This window comes from Pecten maximus, chromosome 15 (assembly GCF_902652985.1).
Source record: "Pecten maximus chromosome 15, xPecMax1.1, whole genome shotgun sequence".
Lineage (NCBI taxonomy): Eukaryota > Metazoa > Mollusca > Bivalvia > Pectinida > Pectinidae > Pecten > Pecten maximus.
The window spans coordinates 10127421-10149977 of NC_047029.1; the positions used below are offsets into that span (position 1 = coordinate 10127421).

Genomic DNA, 22557 nt, shown 5'->3' on the forward strand with positions numbered 1-22557 from the left:
TCAGTAATAGACACGTATTAATCACGTGATAATTAACCATTAGTACAATACCATCAGTAATAGACACGTATTAATCACGTGATAATTAACCATTAGTACAATACCATCAGTGTTAGACACGTTATAATCACGTGATAATTAACGATTAGGGCCTAGTACAATACCATCAGTGTTAGGCACGTATTTATCACGTGATAATAAACCATTAGTACGATACCATCAGTGTTAGACACGTAATAATCACGTGATAATAAACCATTAGTACGATACCATCAGTGTTAGGCACGTATTTATCACGTGATAATTAACCATTAGTACGATACCATCAGTGTTAGACACGTAATAATCACGTGATAATAAACCATTAGTACGATACCATCAGTGTTAGACACGTAATAATCACGTGATAATTAACCATTGGTGAAACACCATCAGTGTTAATCACTTGATAATTAACCATTAGTACAATACCATCAGTGTTAGACACGTAATGATCACGTGATAATTAACCATGAGTATAATATATTCAGTGTTAGACACGTAATAATCACGTGATGATTAATTACCATTAGTACAATACCATCAGTGTTAATCACGTGATATGTCTCATTAACAGTATAATGTGATGGTAGCTCAAAAGAGAGATATAGAGAAACATGAGTATTTAACAAAATAAATTATTTTAAATGTTGGGGTGTTTAAATGGTAGATTAATGATAAAGCAAACGATATTGCAGTCTGTAAATTCCTATATTATATCAACTGTCAACATTGTTTTGTTGTTTTTTCAAACCAATCATGATTAGATTTTTAAAATGGAAACGAAAGGAATACCTATAGTATGGTGCTGTTCACGGATACAGTTGTTTGTTTGTTTGTTTGTTTGGGTTTTTTGGGGGGGTTTTTTATGGGTTTTTTTTAGGGGGGGGGGGGGGGGGGGTTTGTTTTGTATTTTTGTTTTTTGTTGTTTTGTTGTTGTTTTTTTTTGTTAAAGGGACTAAATGGTTAGATTTCAATAATTTCTACATGCATTTGATTTCCGGAAAGCGTTGTGATATTTGAAATTGGATTGTTTACAAAATAATGACACTTTTTTGTGAAATATTGGCAATGTTTATCAACTTCGAATTATCGCTGAACAACATTTGCTGTTTACATCGGAGAGAGCCGAGTGCGTCACATGATTTCAATATCCTTTTGAAATGTATAATTAACCTAAAGTGCATAACTTTTTACATCATTTCAAATCGTATACATGTATCCTTTTTTATATATTATCTAAGTGGAAATCTAGCCATTTAGTCCCTTTAAATTAAACCAAGCAAGAATAAATTTTAGAATGGACATGGAAGGAATAGCAAGTATTATGTATATATCATTAAACAGTTCACCCAATGTGTAAATGTTAAACTATGTCCACGTTAGGTTTGGGCGTATAAGATTTTGTTAACCTAGAATTACGGGCATTTGACAGAACACGTCTGATTTGCAATGCGGGAATTAAAGATGACAAAATTTAATATTTATAAGCTTTCACAATGGCAGAATATTGATAGATTTGTGTGATACTTGGCACTATATGCGGAATAAATCAGGAATTCCTTTGATTCTATATTGAAGAGATTGTGTTTGTTTACAAAGACGTGTTGCTCCCCACCTCACACGCGTTCACTACCGGTGTACAGACATTCACAATGGCTAGTCACTTCCTCAGAAGCAATGTCTCGAACACTGGAGGGAATTTAAATCTCAAGTGTCCAGTCGTTTTCATAGAAACATATGCATGGTTGATAGAGAAGGTCCGAGTGCTGCCTATATATTGTACAGTTGTTCATTTTGTGACTGTTCACTACTACAGTTGTTCATTTTGTGACTGTTCACTACTACAGTTGTTCATTTTGTGACTGTTCACTAATACAGTTGTTCATTTTGTGACTGTTCACTACTACAGTTGTTCATTTTGTGACTGTTCACTGATACAGTTGTTCATTTTGTGACTGTTCACTACTACAGTTGTTCATTTTGTGACTGTTCACTAATACAGTTGTTCATTTTGTGACTGTTCACTGATACAGTTGTTCATTTTGTGACTGTTCACTACTACAGTTGTTCATTTTGTGACTGTTCACTAATACAGTTGTTCATTTTGTGACTGTTCACTGATACAGTTGTTCATTTTGTGACTGTTCACTACTACAGTTGTTCATTTTGTGACTGTTCACTGATACAGTTGTTCATTTTGTGACTGTTCACTGATACAGTTGTTCATTTTGTGACTGTTCACTACTACAGTTGTTCATTTTGTGACTGTTCACTGATACAGTTGTTCATTTTGTGACTGTTCACTACTACAGTTGTTCATTTTGTGACTGTTCGCTAATACAGTTGTTCATTTTGTGACTGTTCACTGATACAGTTGTTCATTTTGTGACTGTTCACTACTACAGTTGTTCATTTTGTGACTGTTCACTAATACAGTTGTTCATTTTGTGACTGTTCACTGATACAGTTGTTCATTTTGTGACTTCACTACTACAGTTGTTCATTTTGTGACTGTTCACTACTACAGTTGTTCATTTTGTGACTGTTCACTAATACAGTTGTTCATTTTGTGACTGTTCACTACTACAGTTGTTCATTTTGTGACTGTTCACTAATACAGTTGTTCATTTTGTGACTGTTCACTGATACAGTTGTTCATTTTGTGACTTCACTACTACAGTTGTTCATTTTGTGACTGTTCACTACTACAGTTGTTCATTTTGTGACTGTTCACTACTACAGTTGTTCATTTTGTGACTGTTCACTACTACAGTTGTTCATTTTGTGACTGTTCACTGATACAGTTGTTCATTTTGTGACTGTTCACTACTACAGTTGTTCATTTTGTGACTGTTCACTAATACAGTTGTTCATTTTGTGACTGTTCACTGATACAGTTGTTCATTTTGTGACTGTTCACTACTACAGTTGTTCATTTTGTGACTGTTCACTGATACAGTTGTTCATTTTGTGACTGTTCACTGATACGTTTGTTCATTTTGTGACTGTTCACTACTACAGTTGTTCATTTTGTGACTGTTCACTGATACAGTTGTTCATTTTGTGACTGTTCACTGATACAGTTATTTATTTTGTGACTGTTCACTACTACAGTTGTTCATTTTGTGACTGTTCACTTATACAGTTGTTCATTTTGTGACTGTTCACTAATACAGTTGTTCATTTTGTGACTGTTCACTGATACATTTGTTCATTTTGTGACTGTTCACTACTACAGTTGTTAATTTTGTGACTGTTCACTGATACAGTTGTTCATTTTGTGACTGTTCACTGATACAGTTGTTTATTTTGTGACTGTTCACTACTACAGTTGTTCATTTTGTGACTGTTCACTTATACAGTTGTTCATTTTGTGACTCTTCACTAATACAGTTGTTCATTTTGTGACTGTTCACTGATACAGTTGTTCATTTTGTGACTGTTCACTTATATAGTTGTACGTTTTGTGACTGTTCACTACTACAGTTGTACGTTTTGTGACTGTTCACTACTACAGTTGTACGTTTTGTGACTGTTCACTAATACAGTTGTTCATTTTGTGACTTCACTAATACAGTTGTTCATTTTGTGACTGTTCACTGATACAGTTGTTCATTTTGTGACTGTTCACTGATACAGTTGTTCATTTTGTGACTGTTCACTGATACAGTTGTTTATTTTGTGACTGTTCACTACTTCAGTTGTTCATTTTGTGACTGTTCACTTATACAGTTGTTCATTTTGTGACTGTTCACTAATACAGTTGTTCATTTTGTGACTGTTCACTGATACATTTGTTCATTTTGTGACTGTTCACTACTACAGTTGTTAATTTTGTGACTGTTCACTGATACAGTTGTTCATTTTGTGACTGTTCACTGATACAGTTGTTTATTTTGTGACTGTTCACTACTACAGTTGTTCATTTTGTGACTCTTCACTTATACAGTTGTTCATTTTGTGACTGTTCACTAATACAGTTGTTCATTTTGTGACTGTTCACTGATACAGTTGTTCATTTTGTGACTGTTCACTTATATAGTTGTACGTTTTGTGACTGTTCACTACTACAGTTGTACGTTTTGTGACTGTTCACTACTACAGTTGTACGTTTTGTGACTGTTCACTAATACAGTTGTTCATTTTGTGACTGTTCACTGATACAGTTGTTCATTTTGTGACTGTTCACTACTACAGTTGTTCATTTTGTGACTGTTCACTGATACAGTTGTTCATTTTGTGACTGTTCACTAATATAGTTGTTATTTTGTGACTGTTCACTGATATAGTTGTTCATTTTGTGACTGTTCACTGATATAGTTGTACGTTTTGTGACTGTTCACTACTACAGTTGTACGTTTTGTGACTGTTCACTACTACAGTTGTACGTTTTGTGACTGTTCACTTATACAGTTGTACGTTTTGTGACTGTTCACTAATATAGTCATATGTTTTGTGACTGTTGTTGTTTTTTTGGTTTTGTGTGTGTGTGTGTTTTTTTTTAATTCAAGTGACACGTGAAAAGGGTTATTCTAGGACGAAATTCAATTCGCTGTGTCGTTGACCGCGTGGATAGTTTATTTTTCTCCTTTGTCAAATGACCTGACTACTGTTGACTTTGACTACATGTTATCGTATCATCATGTATGTTAAGACACACGTACATCTGGGGCAGTACGTTTACGCTAGTTTGCGCTGGAGAGAAATATACCTTCCTGTATTTGCCATGAATTGTGCCGATTCCATTACCCAATGGTCTCAAATTAAATGTTTGTTGTTTTATTTTACTTATCTGTTTTGTTTTATTTATTTATTTATTATACACTGTATAACATGAAAAGTCATTGTGTATAAATTTTAGTCGATTTCGTGGTTGCTGTGGAACCGGCAATATATGCAACGAAAATTGTTAATCATCGCTATATCATTGTTGCATGGGTGATCCGCGGACCGAGTGGTTAAGGTGTCCCGACACTTCCTCAACTTGTCCTCCACCTCTGAGTAGCGAGTTCGAAACCCGCGTGGGACAGTTGCCTGGTACTGACCGTAGACCGGTGTTTTTTTCACTGGTTTTGCGGTTTTGAAACTCTCTTTCCTGATGAACAGGAAGAACGCCCAAGAAGGACGAAGGACGAAACAGGTTTTTGTTTTCTGTTTTTGTTTTTTGTTGTTGTTTTTTTACATTCATTATTCTATCTTTTACATCCGTTATTCTATCGTAATGTATTTATTGTTAAATGTATGATAAACGGTATAGTTTTAATGCTGGTGGTTATCATGAAAAACTGCTGGTGAAATAAATTAAGGAACTAATGCGTTTCAGCACGGACATACAATTATATCTGTTTGAATCATTTTTGGCGATAATAAGACTGCATTTAAATCAGGAATATAATTTTATCAATGTGTCATTTTAAAAGATACATCCCCTTATTCAGCTTGCATTCAATCTTAACTTTCCTTCACTTTTAACTGCATGTCTGCATTTTGCATTTATCGCTACATTGACCTATCACATAGTTCATCTTGACCAGTAACGCCACCTGTCGCGTCATATCCGGGGCCAAAAGAATATCAAACGACTATGCCGAAAACGGACATTACTGACTTGTGTGTCTAGTTTGTAGATATTTGGGTTGCCCTACCGTACTACACCAGTGGATTCATACATCACTGTTATCACTGTCATTAGCTGTATGACCCCGTTCTGCTTCGATACATAAGTTAGTAGACTCTTTCTTACCAGGCCTCGGGCACAAAATATCCATCTAGGTATCCGTTATCAGATAAAACGACTCGGCTCGACAACTAATATCACTTGCATTGGAAGGTTCGTTTATACTGACGTATCTGAGGGAAACTGTCTTAATGATCCTAGGGTGAAACTGTCTTAATGATCCTAGGGTGAAACTGTCTTAATGATCATAACGTGAAACTGTCTTAATGATCATAACGTGAAACTGTCTGAATGATCATAACGTGAAACTGTCTTAATGATCATAACGTGAAACTGTCTTAATGATCATAAAGTGAAACTGTCTTAATGATCATAACGTGAAACTGTCTTAATGATCATAACGTGAAACTGTCTTAATGATCATGACGTGAAACTGTCTTAATGATCATAACGTGAAACTGTCTTAATGATCATAACGTGAAACTGTCTTAATGATCATAACATGAAACTGTCTTAATGATCATAACGTGAAACTGTCTTAATGATCATCAAGTGAAACTGTCTTAATGATCATAACGTGAAACTGTCTTAATTATCCTAGGGTGAAACTGTCTTAATGATCATAACGTGAAACTGTCTTAATGATCATCAAGTGAAACTGTCTTAATGATCATAACGTGAAACTGTCTTAATGATCCTAGGGTGAAACTGTCTTAATGATCATAACGTGAAACTGTCTTAATGATCATAACGTGAAACTGTCTTAATGATCATCCAGTGAAACTGTCTTAATGATCATAACGTGAAACTGTCTCAATGATCATAACGTGAAACTGTCTCAATGATCATAACGTGAAACTGTCTCAATGATCATAACGTGAAACTGTCTCAATGATCATAACGTGAAACTGTCTTAATGATCATAACGTGAAACTGTCTTAATGATCATAACGTGAAACTGTCTTAATGATCATCAAGTGAAACTGTCTTAATGATCATAACGTGAAACTGTCTTAATTATCCTAGGGTGAAACTGTCTTAATGATCATAACGTGAAACTGTCTTAATTATCCTAGCGTTTGGAGCCGTGATATTCGGTACAATGTGGCCCTCTCTCTTAAGGACGGAATTGCTGTATTAAAAATAACTGGTTGCGAAAAAAAAAAAAAAAATAGAATAAAGCTCTTTAAAATATGAACACTACAATAATAAACATTACAAATATTATCGCCATTTAACGAATACTACACGGAAAATATTGATGGTAGATACTAAATAATGCTTCTAGGACTCGTCAGTGATGTTAGAGACATCATACAGCTGTTTTGTCCTTCTAGGACTCATCAGTGATGTTAGGGACACCATACAGATGTTTAGTCCTTCTAGGATTCGTCAGTGATGTTAGGGGCACCAATACAGCTGTTTAGTCCTTATCGGTGATGTTAGTAGCCCGTGTTTCCTCTGGCCCTGACACTATGTCTTGTGTAGCCCGAGTTTCCTCTGGCCCTGACATCATGTCTACACCAGACATGGTGCCTGGGCCAGAGGAAACTCGGGCTATGACGTTCCATCCAGGACTCATCTGTGACGTTAGGGACATTATATAGAAGTTTGATCCTTCATTCAAAATTAGTTTTTATTTCTTGTTTGTTTTTGTTATTAATTAGTGAACTTTTGAACAATTTCAGGATAATTTTTCTGAATTGTTCCCATCTTTTTAATTAATTAAACAATCTATATATATGAAAATACAACAGAAACACTGGCAGGCAGGGTAGAGGCAACTTTTCTAATATATCTGCTGACTTTACATAGTTTGTGAAAACTGTCGACTCGTTAAATTTATTTATGTTTTTGACTTTTCATACACCTTTTGATCTGTTCCTTATGATCATTGTACCGTGGTTGTATATTATAACGATTAGAAATACCGACAGAGAAACATCAAAGTGACAGTCATTTGAATCAGACGACAAAACGTGACGTCGTCAACATCAACTTATAATTAAAACGAATCGTGTGAAACCAAATAATGTTTTATTGAAATAAATGCTACGCTAAGGTAGGCCTAGCAGTGTATAGTAAAAATGCCCAATTCTGAAAAATATGGCACATGTTTTAGATATGTGAACATTGACAGTTAACCCTACATATTACCTCTAATAAAGTATATATATTTGTAATCTTTACAATATTTGCAGTTTTAATACAGCTCTGAAGGATAAGTAAATTTAATTTTTCTGTGATTTTTAGGGCTGTGAATACCATGGTAACAGCTTAAAAAGTGTTCAAAAATTGCAAAATATTATGATATTTCACCCAAAATGACACAATTCTCTACACAATTTTTTTTTATGAAATCTATTTAAAATTAGATATATATCTACATTAAAGACAGAATTAATCTAGTTCAGACATATGTTGTAAATTAAGTTTTCCTGCTATCTTTCCTTTTCTGTGGGCTTCCATTTTTCGCTGTAGGCAAAACTAAATTTCCGGTGTAAACACACCTTCGGAAAATCCGGAAATTTAAAATCCGGAATAAATTTATTAATGTTTGTACTACTTCACACTGAATATACCAATTATAGTGTACATTTTTTTTTCATTTTTTATGCATATCATAATACAGGAGTTATTTACTTAACAAAAATATTGCCCATGGCCAGGCTGTCCTACTGTAGTGTGCTTCGGTCATCCCTCACTACGATCATCCCCCACTACGGTCATCCCCCACTACGGTCATCCCCCACTACGGTCATTCCCCACTACGGACATCACCCACTACAGTCATCACCCACTACGGTCATCACCCACTACGATCATCCCCCACTACAGTCATCACCCACTACGGTCATCACCCACTACAGTCATCCCCCACTACAGTCATCACCCACTACAGTCATCACCCACTACAGTCATCCCCCACTACAGTCATCACCCACTACAGTCATCACCCACTACGGTCATCACCCACTACGGTCATCCCCCACTACGGTCATCCCCCACTACGGTCATCCCCCACTACGGTCATCACCCACTACAGTCATCCCACACTACAGTCATCCCCCACTACAGTCATCACCCACTACGGTCATCACCCACTACGGTCATCACCCACTACGGTCATCACCCACTACAGTCATCACCCACTACGGTCACCACCCACTACGGTCATCACTCACTACAGTCATCACCCACTACAGTCATCACTCACTACAGTCATCACCCACTACAGTCATCACTCACTACAGTCATCCCCACACTACAGTCATCCCCACACTACGGTCATCACCCACTACAGTCATCCCCACTACAGTCATCACCCACTACGGTCATCACCCACTACGGTCATCCCCCACTACAGTCATTCCCCACTACAGTCATCACCCACTACGGTCATCACTCACTACAGTCATCCCCACACTACAGTCATCCCCACACTACGGTCATCACCCACTACAGTCATCCCCACTACAGTCATCACCCACTACAGTCATCACCCACTACGGTCATCACTCACTACAGTCATCCCCACACTACAGTCATCCCCACACTACGGTCATCACCCACTACAGTCATCCCCCACTACAGTCATCCCCCACTACGGTCATCCCCCACTACAGTCATCCCCCACTACAGTCATCACCCACTACGGTCATCACCCACTACAGTCATCCCCCACTACAGTCATCACCCACTACAGTCACCCCAACACTACGGTCATCCCCCACTACAGTCATCCCCACACTACAGTCATCCCCACACTACGGTCATCACCCACTACAGTCATCACCCACTACAGTCATCCCCACACTACGGTCATCCCTCACTACGGTCATCCCCACTACAGTCATCCCCACACTACAGTCATCCCTCACTACGGTCATCCCCACTACGGTCATCCCCCACTACGGTCATCCCCCACTACGGTCATCTCCCACTACAGTCATCCCCCACTACGGTCATCCCCCACTACAGTCATCAACCACTACAGTCACCCCAACACTACGGTCATCCCCCACTACAGTCATCCCCACACTACAGTCATCCCCACACTACGGTCATCCCTCACTACGGTCATCCCCACTACAGTCATCCCCACACTACAGTCATCCCTCACTACGGTCATCCCCACTACGGTCATCCCCCACTACGGTCATCCCCCACTACGGTCATCACCCACTACAGTCATCCCCCACTACGGTCATCCCCCACTACGGTCATCCCCCACTACGGTCATCACCCACTACAGTCATCCCCCACTACGGTCATCCCCCACTACGGTCATCCCCCACTACGGTCATCCCCCACTACAGTCATCCCCCACTACGTTCATCCCTCACTACGGTCATCCCCCACTACGGTCATCCCTCACTACGGTCATCCCTAACTACGGTCATCCCTCACTACGGTCATCCCTCACTACGGTCATCCCCACACTACAGTCATCCCCCACTACAGTCATCCCCCACTACAGTCATCCCCCACTACGGTCATCCCCCACTACGGTCACCCCCCACTACAGTCACCCCCCACTACGGTCACCCTCACTACGGTCATCCCCCACTACGGTCATCCCCCACACTACGGTCATCCCCCACACTACGGTCATCCCCCACTACAGTCATCCCCCACTACAGTCATCCCCCACTACGGTCATCCCCCACTACAGTCATCACCCACTACGGTCATCCCCCACTACAGTCATCCCCCACTACAGTCATCCCCCACTACGGTCATCCCCCACTACGGTCATCCCCCACTACAGTCATCACCCACTACAGTCATCACCCACTACAGTCATCCCCCACTACAGTAATCACCCACTACAGTCATCACCCACTACAGTCATCACCCACTACAGTCATCCGTCACTACAGTCATCACCCACTACAGTCATCACCCACTACAGTCATCACCCACTACGGTCATCCCTCACTACGGTCATCCCCCACTACAGTCATCCCCCACTACAGTCATCCCCCACTACGGTGATCATCCACTACGGTCATCACCCACTACGGTCATCACCCACTACAGTCATCACCCACTACAGTCATCACCCACTACAGTCATCCCCCACTACAGTCATCCCCCACTACGGTGATCATCCACTACAGTCATCCCCCACTACAGTCATCCCCCACTACAGTCATCCCCCACTACGGTGATCATCCACTACGGTCATCACCCACTTCGGTCATCACCCACTACAGTCATCACCCACTACAGTCATCCCCCACTACAGTCATCACCCACTACAGTCATCACCCACTACAGTCATCACCCACTACAGTCATCACCCACTACAGTCACCCCAACACTACGGTCATCCCCCACTACAGTCATCCCCCACTACGGTCATCCCCCACTACGGTCATCCCCCACTACGGTCATCACCCACTACAGTCATCCCCCACTACAGTCATCCCCCACTACAGTCATCCCACACTACAGTCATCACCCACTACGGTCATCACCCACTACAGTCATCACCCACTACAGTCACCCCAACACTACGGTCATTCCCCACTACAGTCATTCCCCACTACAGTCATCCCCCACTACAGTCATCCCCCACTACAGTCATCCCCCACTACGGTCATCCCCACACTACGGTCATCCCCACACTACGGTCATCCCCCACTACGGTCATCCCCCACTACAGTCATCACCCACTACGATCATCCCCCACTACGGTCATTCCCCACTACAGTCATCCCCACACTACGGTCATCCCCCACTACGGTCATCCCCCACTACAGTCATCCCCCACTACGGTCATTCCCCACTACAGTCATCCCCCACTACGGTCATCCCCCACTACGGTCATCCCTCACTACGGTCATCCCCCACTACGGTCATCCCCCACTACGGTCATCCCCCACTACGGTCATCCCCCACTACGGTCATCCCCCACTACAGTCATCCCCCACTACGGTCATCCCCCGTTACGGTTATCCCAATTACGGTCACCTCTCACTTCGGCCATCCCCCACTACGGTCACCTCTCACTACGGTCATCCCCAATAAGGTCACCGCCCACTACGGACATCCTCATCAACGTTCACCCCCACTACGGTCACCTCCCACTACGGCCATCCTCCACTACGGCCATCGCCATCAGCGTTCATCCCCGACTTCGATCATCCATCCCCACACTCCGGTCATATCTCACTGCAGTCATCCCCCACTACGGTCATCCCTAACTGCGGTCAACCCTCCTTACGATCATCCCCACACTACGGTCATCCCTCACTTAAAGAAACCCCAACATGTCAGCAAAATTGAATTAAAAGAAGGATAATATTGTTAGCTTTCACGCGAGACAACATGAAGCATAATTGGCATGGAGCGATGATCAGCGAACGTCACGGTTGGCTGGTTCGCCCTGAGTAGCAGACTGGTGAAATGAAAAGAATCTACCCCGGGTGGATTTTCTCACTACCATCATTCCTGGATGCACTGCCAATTAATTCGAATTTCCTTTCATTATAGATTGATTCTGAATTGCTAATTATTTGTCCACCAAACCCGAACAATACTGACATGGCTGAATGATAAAGCACTGCTCCAGTCAACACTAGTGTTTTGTGTCATCGTAATTCTCTGGTCCCAGTGGCACGAACTATAGCAGCAATGTAACGATTTTAATCATATTGGAAATCGAATCTATATATACACTAGAAATGTTAGTGACACATGTATATCGTCAATAATTCCATTTATTAAATGGAAATCATATGTGTACATGCTGTGCATCATATTTAGAATTATGGAGGATAACAGTGAATTATTCATCAGACAACGTACGGTAACCATGTGTCGAACCAAATACAGATCTCCTGACATGATTAGAGTACAGGTGTCACGGGGCACATACTACAATTAGGATAAGGAATGGATTGTCCCTGGTCTACTACTATACATCCTTTTTCCTAGAAAAACCATACCACAGTTATTGATCCCACTTTATGTACCCGACCTCTGTCTTTCAATAGAAGCAAACAGCAGACCGCGGGAGCTAAAAGAGAGCTTGGGTTACCATGGTGATGATGGTCCAGTACTCACAAGTCTGAATACAACTTAATGCATTGTTTCTGATAAAATTATTCTTCCTAAATCTTTAATGTAAATTGACAAAGGTATTAATTGAATTGATTTCTTACGCTGGGAAGAAGTAGAGTGAAACTCATTGAAGGACGCGACGAAGTCGTACAACTGGTGCCGATCATCCAAGTGTAGAATTTCTTTGTTGCAATCAACACCATCCGAAGAAAATGTCATGATAAATAATTGCATTCGAAAGATTCCAACGTTTAAATTCTTAACACTATCACAAGATAGTGTATAATTACCTGATGTGAAATCTAACACCACTATATACATTGTATAATTATCTGATAGAAATATATTACCACACCAGATACATTGCATATTTGTGTGACAAGAAATCTAACACCACAACTAGATTCAATGCATAATTATCTTATACGAAATCTAACACCACACTAGGTACATTGTATAATTAATACACAAGAAACCTAACACCATCGCTATTATCCGATAAGAAATCTAACACCATCACTAGATACACTGTATAATTATCTGATAAGAAATCTAACACCATTTAATACATTGTATAATTATCTGATAAGAAATCTAACATCTCACTAGATACATTGTATAATTATCTGATAAGAAATCTAACACCGTCAGTAGAACATTGTATATTTGACTGACAAGAAATCTAACACCATCACTAGATACACTGTACATTGCATAATTATCTGATAAGAAATCTAACACCACACTAGATACATTGTATACATATCTGATAAGAAATCTAACACCACACTAGATACATTGTATAATTATCCGATAAGAAATCTAACACCACTCTAAATACATTATATAATTATCGGACAAGAAATCTAACACCATGAGATACATTGTATAATTATCGGACAAGAAATCTAACACCATCACTAGATACATTGTATACGCGCTAGATACATTGTATAATTATCTGTTGACGTTATTGTATTTCCACAGACCTTGTCAATATCCGGAGAGGTGGTATACTTCCTTTTGGAACGATGGAACAATTAACATTGAAACAGGGCTAGATGTGAGTAGGCGGGTTGACTAGACGTAAATTGAACACGCGAGTTGACTAGATGTCAAAGTAAATTTCATCTATTTACTATTAAACATTTCTGACTTGGTCAAGTTCAATACCGATTTGCGTCAAATTTTAAATTGATTATTTATAAGAATTTTGTCTTTGATTTCACTACGAATTTTGCAGAAACTGATAACTATTCTAGCTGTGTATATATAATGGCACAGACTCCACATTACTGGGCGACGTCACAACACAAATTAAATCAACAAACAGTTGCAACTGCTGGTAAAATATCAATAAAAAGATAGTAAACGATCAACCTTAAATATAGATACGAGTGGAGAGATATTGAGTAGAAGTGGTATTAGTTAGATAAACTGTACATATACCTAGAAACCAGGGTAAATTCGGTGAGTTCCGGAAAAGCTTTATCATTTCCTGCACTCGATGTGTCAGTCGTCATAAACTTTTTTTCACTTTTTTTTTACTGATTTAAACACTAATGTTATCTACATACATACACCATTACAAGTTCAGGGACTTTGTTTAAGCCGATTAACAGGGTAGCACACCACAGTAAGACAGCCTGGCCATGGGCAATTTTTTTGTTAAGCAAATAACTCCTGTATTATGATATGTATAAAAAATGAAAAAATAAATGTACACTATAATTGGTATATCCAGTATGAAGTAGTACATACAGGCTTCACATTTATTAAAACAAAAATCAATAAATTGGTTCCGGATTTTAAATATCCGGATTTTCCGAACGTGTGTTTACACAGGAAATTTAGTTTTGCCTACAGCGCAAAATGGAAGCCCACAGAAAAGGTAAGATAGCGGAAAAACTTAATTTACAACATATGTCCAAACAAGATTAATTCTGTCTTTGGGATAGAGATATTTGATTTTAAATAGGTTTCAGAAAAAAAATTGTGTAGAGAATTGTGCCATTTTGGGTCAAATATCATAATATTTTGCAATTTTTGAGAATTTTTTAAGCTGTTACCATGGTATTCACAGCTCTAAAAATCACAGAAAATATCAGTTTACTTATCCTTCAGAGCTCTATTAAAATTGCAAATGTTGTACAGATTTCAAATATATATACTTTATTAGAGGTTATATGTAAGGTTAACTGGCAATGTTTACATATCTAAAGCATGTGCCATATTTTTCAGAATTTGGCATTTTTACTGTACACTGCTACCCAGACCTTTCTCGCGTGACCGTGATACAGACGAAACCCCTTTATATGAGACCATAGCAATTGACTTGACAACAAGTTAAGAACAAGTTATACTGTATATATCTCGAAGTGGTAAATCAAGTATCCCTCTCGGGTAAGGGTACAAAGCTATGTAAAACATATGTCTCTTCGTCAATATATTTAAGTAGATTACCTCTGTGCATTTCTGATCGTTCCACTTTTCAACAGCATAAGCGGCCTCTAGAATTGGGTTCTTCTCCACGCCATATTGCTTCTTGAAGGTCAGGCCCATATATTTCGCATAAGGCACCACAACTGTCCTATCAAAACAGAGAGAATACCATAATTCAAGTTCCGAATCGAATGAACGAGGGCAAAACATAGATTTGCATTGAGAATCATGCAAAAGTACCAGGAGAATAAAACCTGGCAATCCAGAAAATTAAGCGTCTTCTGCTTCATCGACGACACCCGCTTTACAAATCTAGGTCACAGCGACACCCGCCATACAAATCTAGGTGACGACGACACCCGCCATACAAATCTAGGTCACGACGACACCCGTCATACAAATCTAGGTCACGACGACACCCGCCATACAGATCTAGGTCACGACGACACCCGCCATACAAATCTAGGTCACAGCGACACCCGCCATACAAATCTAGGTCACGACCACACCCGCCATACAAATCTAGGTCACTACGACACCCGCCATACAAATCTAGGTCACGACGACACCCGTCATACAAATCTAGGTCACGACGACACCCGCCATACAGATCTAGGTCAAATCAGATTAAGTCACGTTCTGAAATGAGAGTAAGGATGGTGACAACGAAACAGCGAGGCATGTAAGTATCAAAAAATGTCTGGCTTCATATTGCATAAGGAAATGGAATATTTCCGAATACGACCATGATGTCGTCCATAGAACCTTTCTATTGTCCTCGTGAACCTGCATCTCTTGAAACCTTGTGTTGTCGATTTCAACGTCAGTAATCGACATCTGTGACGGAATCATAAAGTGAAATCTCTGATTCATTAAATTGATAGATTTTATATAATTTAGTGGTTAATACAAGTTTGTGTAATTTAACTGAAAGACAGCTCGTTTTCATCGTATTGAACCAAAAGGATTGACAGGTGCATACAAACTCGTTTTCAATCACCGTACAACTCGATTAATCAAAGCTCAGCCCCTTGACAGGGACGGTTATACATAATACGTGGGGACTATATTGATCTACTGATAACTGAAGTCGCCGTGTGTATCATACCCCATCCGGAACTCGTAGGTATAGCCTACCCGAGGATGATCCGAATGTATCATACCCATCCCGCTCTACACAATGACAGTATTTAGATGGCTGAGCGTGGGGTTCCAATGGAATGGCAAGCATCAGTAAGGAATTACTGTATCAGACGGGGTTTGTCAACTTAACATATTGTTACAGTTTTTACAGGTGTTAAATTCATTAACATTTACAGTAATCCAAAGCTTCTTTCAATAAACTGTATCAACATAGCATTATTTTCCATACCGGTCTGTTTACCAAGTGAGCTAAAATTTACCAAAATATCAAATTTATCAGAAGATCAAATTTACCCAAAACATCATATTTACCAAAAACATAAAATTTACCAAAACATCAAATTTACCCAAAATATCAATTCACACAACAACAACAAAAAAAACATAAAATTTACAAAAACATCAAATTTACCAAAACATCAAATTCATATTTACCTATACTACTTTCCTACTTTCAGAGTATACCAAGAAAACTTGTCTATTCATAAAACAGTCAGTAGATTTGAGATTGGACTAGTATCCTGTAAAATATAATTTTCTACTAACATATACACATGCATATAAATATTGTCATCAAATTACTTATATATTTGGGAATTTTGCAATATTTCATATCAATCTGGAGAATAAACACAGGTACATACCTATCATACATAACACGAATACCCAGAAGGATAAATCCAATTATAAGACTGGGCAGTAATATGTGCCTTTCTAGGGGATAATATACTCCTGGAGGTGGAGTTTCAAAATCGTCCCATGTCATATTGATCAACCAGTTCTCCTCATTCCAGAACCATGTCCGAAATTCCTGTGCGATCGCCATCTCTGTTTATCCGATCTCCCTATGCTTTTAACATACTCATTGTAAAAGGTTCAACACTCTCATGTAAATTATCTATATGTGTCCGTGTGTGTTCGTGTGTGTATACAAGGTAATTATGGAAGCCCGGACATGTCATACCACGATACATCGTGATAGATACTCAAGTCAATATGTAATGTGAATTTGTCACAATGTGATGTGAATTTGGCACTATATGATTTGAATTTGGCACTATATGATGTGAATTTGGCACTGAGTGGTGTTTATTAGTCATTTCAAGTTGTGAATTTGTCACTATGAGGTGTGAATTTGTCACTATGAGGTGTGAATTTGTCACTATGAGGTGTGAATTTTTCACTGGGAATTTACCTTTGGAATGTTATTTTGTCAATGTAATGTGATTTTATTGTAGTTATGTAATTTTGTTGTTGCATGATGTTTTTTATTGATCTTGTGAATTTATTCTCATTTGATGCGGTTTTATGTTGAAAAGAATAAGATGTTTTCGTAAAGATATGTGAATTTGTCATCGTATGATGTGAATTTATCATAATGTAAGTTTGTCATTAAGTGATAAGAATTGATCATGCGCTGTGAATTTGTCATTAAGGGATGATAACTTATTTTGTGAACTCGTCAATGGTTGATGTGAATTTACCATTTTATGTTAAGTAAGTGGTCTAGGTGTGATATAAATTTATCAATGTGTCATGTTAATTAATCAATGTATTATGTTAATTGATGTATATGCCATGTTAATTGATGTATGTGTTATGCTAATTAATGTACGTGTTATGTTAATTGATGCATGTGTTATGTTAATTGATGTACATCTGTATGTGTTATGCTAATTAATGTACGTGTTATGTTAATTGATGCATGTGTTATGTTAATTGATCAACGTGTTATGTTAATTTATCAGCGTGTTATTTCAATTGATATATCTGTGATGTGAATTTGTTACTGTGGATGTGAATGTATCATTTAAGCATTGAACGGCTTTCAGTTGGCATGCATTCATAGTCAATATGAATGCCAACTGGACAGAGGCAAATTCCATGAAGCGCGCTATAGAAACAAATCGATAGTTTGCTGTACTTGTGAAATGCACGTAATATTCATCGTAAAACAGTGAACAACATCTATATCATTATGATTCGAGAATGAATCCTTTTGTTGACTTTTTTATCATAATGTGATAAGTATCTGTATCTTGTGTTAATACCATTCCGCCTTGTGTTAAAATTTATTATAGTGACCTGCACATAGCTTTATATAAACGTTTTTATTCCGTGTTGGTGCCCCTACCTGCTGCCTGACTGTAGTTTTATATACTTTATTATATTTATGACAGCCATCCACATATGACCTTCGCTGCTCTGAAGACTTTAAATCCTAAATAAACGCAGCCATTTATATAATCATCGCCGGTCACATTGACGTTCCATAGACACACCTGATAGCCTGCCATGGTTACATATACACATCAGTGCATAGCAGGTATAATACAGGTGAAATGACCTGTGACGTTAGCATCAACATGGCGGCCCCTGACACTGAACCCATCCCCGTCTATCAGATAGGTCAGAGTCTGTGATCAGAGGTCTCGAGTCTTGTGTCCGTTTTAAAGTAAAATACACATCCATGTTGCGACGGCATCAACTGAATTGTAAAGATGTCGCCTTCGGGAGGACAAAGATGACAGAAGAACGCACCGGGTCTGTGACGGTGGCTGTGACAAATCTCCAGTTCGAAGATCTCGATTTTGATTTCGATTTAATTATTACCTAGGTTTTCTACTGTTCCATGTGACTCGACTTATGTTTAATAATTTTCATTCCAGAAAATAATTAAGCTGTAATTCTATGTCAGTGCACAATTTCAACATGTGTTTTCATAGATTTTGAGTTTGCTAGTTTTTTAGGGTTTTTTTCCCCAGATAACAATCTCGTCACGGGAATATTTTATTAAACAAAAATATTTGATGGATTTGGCGTAATTTGTCGGGGATTACTGTAGATGATAATAATTCGGTTGTGGTTCATATAAACAAAAATGTTTCGCTTGGACATGTTAAACATAAATGATAATACGTGGTTTATCGATTTTATCAGGATTTTGTCGGCTTATCGATATCTATGTAGAAATAATAAGTGTGCGCGTGTAGGTCCGCCGAAAAGATAAACTGTTTAATCTTACCGGCTGTAGCGTAGGCCACATTCGTTTTATTAGATACGTCCGTTCTTTGTACTTAAGATAACTTTAAACTTCAAGTTGAAGTGACGGATAAAGTTATTATTGTCACTTATATCCCTGGCCCAGAACCCTTATCCCTTAATTTTAATAGCCTACATGTTTACGTGGTATATAGAATAAGGATGGAATTAATTTGCTGACGAAGGGGAAATTGTTATGGAACTTGACAGAGTCGATCGGCGAGAGCATGTTGCTTAATTGAGTGCGCGCCTAACGTTTTCGGGACACAGGTTCGAATCACAAAAAGTAACAGTATCAATACTATTACTTTTCTAGATGACGGATGATTGATTGCGCGTCTAACGTTTTAGGGAAACAGGTTCGAATCACATGAACATAGTCACATTATCAATCACAGGTGCCTGACTCGTTTTATAAAATAATAACATATAGAGTACATATAAATGAGAAAGGTTCTGAACTCCCCCAGCCTTGAAATCTGATGTATTTATTTCTAAGTACCGTAGCTTCGGTTGTTTTGGGTGGATTTTTTCGAAGTAGGACTTAAATTGAAGAGAAATGGTCAATCTTTAAAATAAGCCATAACATGTTGTTGATTTCTCGATATTAGTTTACGAAATCGGGCGTGAAACTTCAAAATCCCCTCGATTTTGTTTAGTCGGACAAGTTGACGTATCGGGGTCACCACACTTTGACTCTATTGGACATAGCTTTAAATACGATGTCCACGGGTTAATCAAGAGGTACGCTTCATCAGATCACCGAATACAACTATTACATACACTTACTTTATGTATACGAGCACCCTATCGACGGCCCCGGGACTTTTTATGCATACTGATAGCAGATTTTCCCCTTGAGTAGCCATGTTGTGTCAGCCGCGGTAAATTTGAAAAAGCATTCTGATTGGTTATAGAAAATGTGTTTAACCAATCAGAATGCTTGTTCAAATTTACCGCGACTGACACAACATGGCTACTCAAGGGGAAAATCTGCTATCAGTATGCATAAAAAGTCCCGGGGCCGTCGATAGGGTGCTCGTATACATAAAGTAAGTGTATGTAATAAGTTGTATTCGGTGATCTGATGAAGCGTACCTCTTGATTAACCCGTGGACATCGTATTTAAAGCTATGTCCAATAGAGTCAAAGTGTGGTGACCCCGATACGTCAACTTGTCCGACTAAACAAAATCGAGGGGATTTTGAAGTTTCACGCCCGATTTCGTAAACTAATATCGAGAAATCAACAACATGTTATGGCTTATTTGAAAGATTGACCATTTCTCTTCAATTTAAGTCCTACTTCGAAAAAATCCACCCAAAACAACCGAAGCTACGGTACTTAGAAATAAATACATCAGATTTCAAGGCTGGGGGAGTTCAGAACCTTTCTCATTTATATGTACTCTATATGTTATTATTTTATAAAACGAGTCAGGCACCTGTGTATCAATACTATTAATTTTCTAGATGACGGATGCTTGAGTGCGCGTCTAACGTTTAAGGGACACAGGTTCGAATCACATGAACATAAAGTCACAGTATCAATACTATCAATTTTCCAGATGACGGATGATTGAGTGCGCGTCTAACGTTTAAGGGACACAGGTTCGAATCACATATACATATACGGTCAAAGTACCAATACTATTAGTTTTCTGGATGACGGATCGCTTGATTTTAGTCATTAAAATAAAATTTGAGGACAATGATTGAATCAGTTTTTACACAGGACGAATATCGAATTAATCAATTAATACAGAAGGTTATACAATTCAATGAACAGATTGAAAATTGATGGCAATTTTCATCAATTCCTATTTAAAAAAAAAAATCTTCAAAAGTGTTATGTTTATACTGACCCACATACATTTTAAATCATTTCATGTATACATTATTATTGTAACGTGCCACACGTGGTTAGCTGTATAGACACGTTTGACACTCTCGACATTCTAACGATATTTTCTTTTTATTTAGTAACATCAACAACAATCCTTTGTTTGTAAGAGGTGTTAGTTTAATCAACCTCTGCTGATTTTCAAAATGTTGTCACTAGATTAGTTATACTTGCCGTGGTGTGTGTAGCGCAGAGCGGAACCAAGTTCAGGGAACAGTGTAAATGACATATACACCGATACACAACATAGCAACGATCGATATTAACACTGTTAAGATAACCCTGACTTAGACATGGACGTCTCTGAACAGTGTTATAAAATAAAGTGCTTTGTCATCAAAATTAAAGAATATACCAGGAAAAACTGGACCTATAAGCTATTTGAAAAGCACAATGACAGATCTAAATTTCCAGTGTCATGACGGGATTTATTATCGTCATGTTCACTTACAGACTGTTATTTACTGTTCACCATATTCGGCACTTTGGTTAATAAACACACGAATCACTTATATACATGTGCAATTTATCAAGAAGACGTACTTCTGGTCAATTACGCAGGCATAAAGTCAAATGTTTATACACGTTTTGTTATTCCGGTGTGTATTGTGTTTTATCAGAAATGTTAGTAAGCCTATCCCGGACGGAAACTGACGATTTGCACAATTGAAATAATGCCACTTCCCCAGTTAATCGCTATACACATATGAACTATCCATGGCAATACAATTATTGCTTTATAGCATACTGACACAGACAATCTCCAAAATCTCCTGTTATTTTACAATCGTAAAAACCACAATGTAATATTTTGAGCGCTCTCATCATCGACAAAGTAACGACCAACTTAAACTAACAATACAATAGTTAATAAGTATCAATAATCAAACTAATCGTCGTCAGATCTTGTCAATATTTAATAACAAAACAACAAAAAAAAAAAAAAAAAAAAAATTGGATGTGTTATCTGACGCTCAACCCAAACTATTCTTAATAAAGTGTACAAATCTAAATCATCACATTATCCGAGTTCTATGTTCTTTTTTTATTTATATTGTACTTTCAAGTATGGGTTTCAAAATGGCTTAAGATGGTTACCTCTGTAGTCCTATGTTTACAAATAGACATAAATTTAAGTCCAAACACGTTTCCCTGCAGGTAGGGCGTAAGAATCGTACCTGTTGCCCCCATTGCATGATCGTAAGAGGCGACTAAATTTGGGATCTTATCTCCTCTTC

The 22557-nt window shown here is 38.4% G+C and overlaps 1 protein-coding gene across 1 annotated transcript in view; it reads right to left on the bottom strand.

Moving 5' to 3' along the window:
* Positions 1-17227, bottom strand: part of LOC117344188 (ceramide synthase 5-like) — a 33202-nt gene extending 15975 nt beyond the window's left edge. The window contains exons 1-2 of the mRNA XM_033906844.1: positions 17020-17227; positions 15254-15380 (exon numbers count right to left, since the gene is read on the bottom strand). Of these exons, the coding sequence (XP_033762735.1) occupies positions 15254-15380; positions 17020-17201 (309 nt within the window). The 5' untranslated portion in view covers positions 17202-17227. The remainder of the gene's footprint in view (positions 1-15253; positions 15381-17019) is intronic.
* Between the last annotated feature and the right edge of the window lie 5330 nt (positions 17228-22557).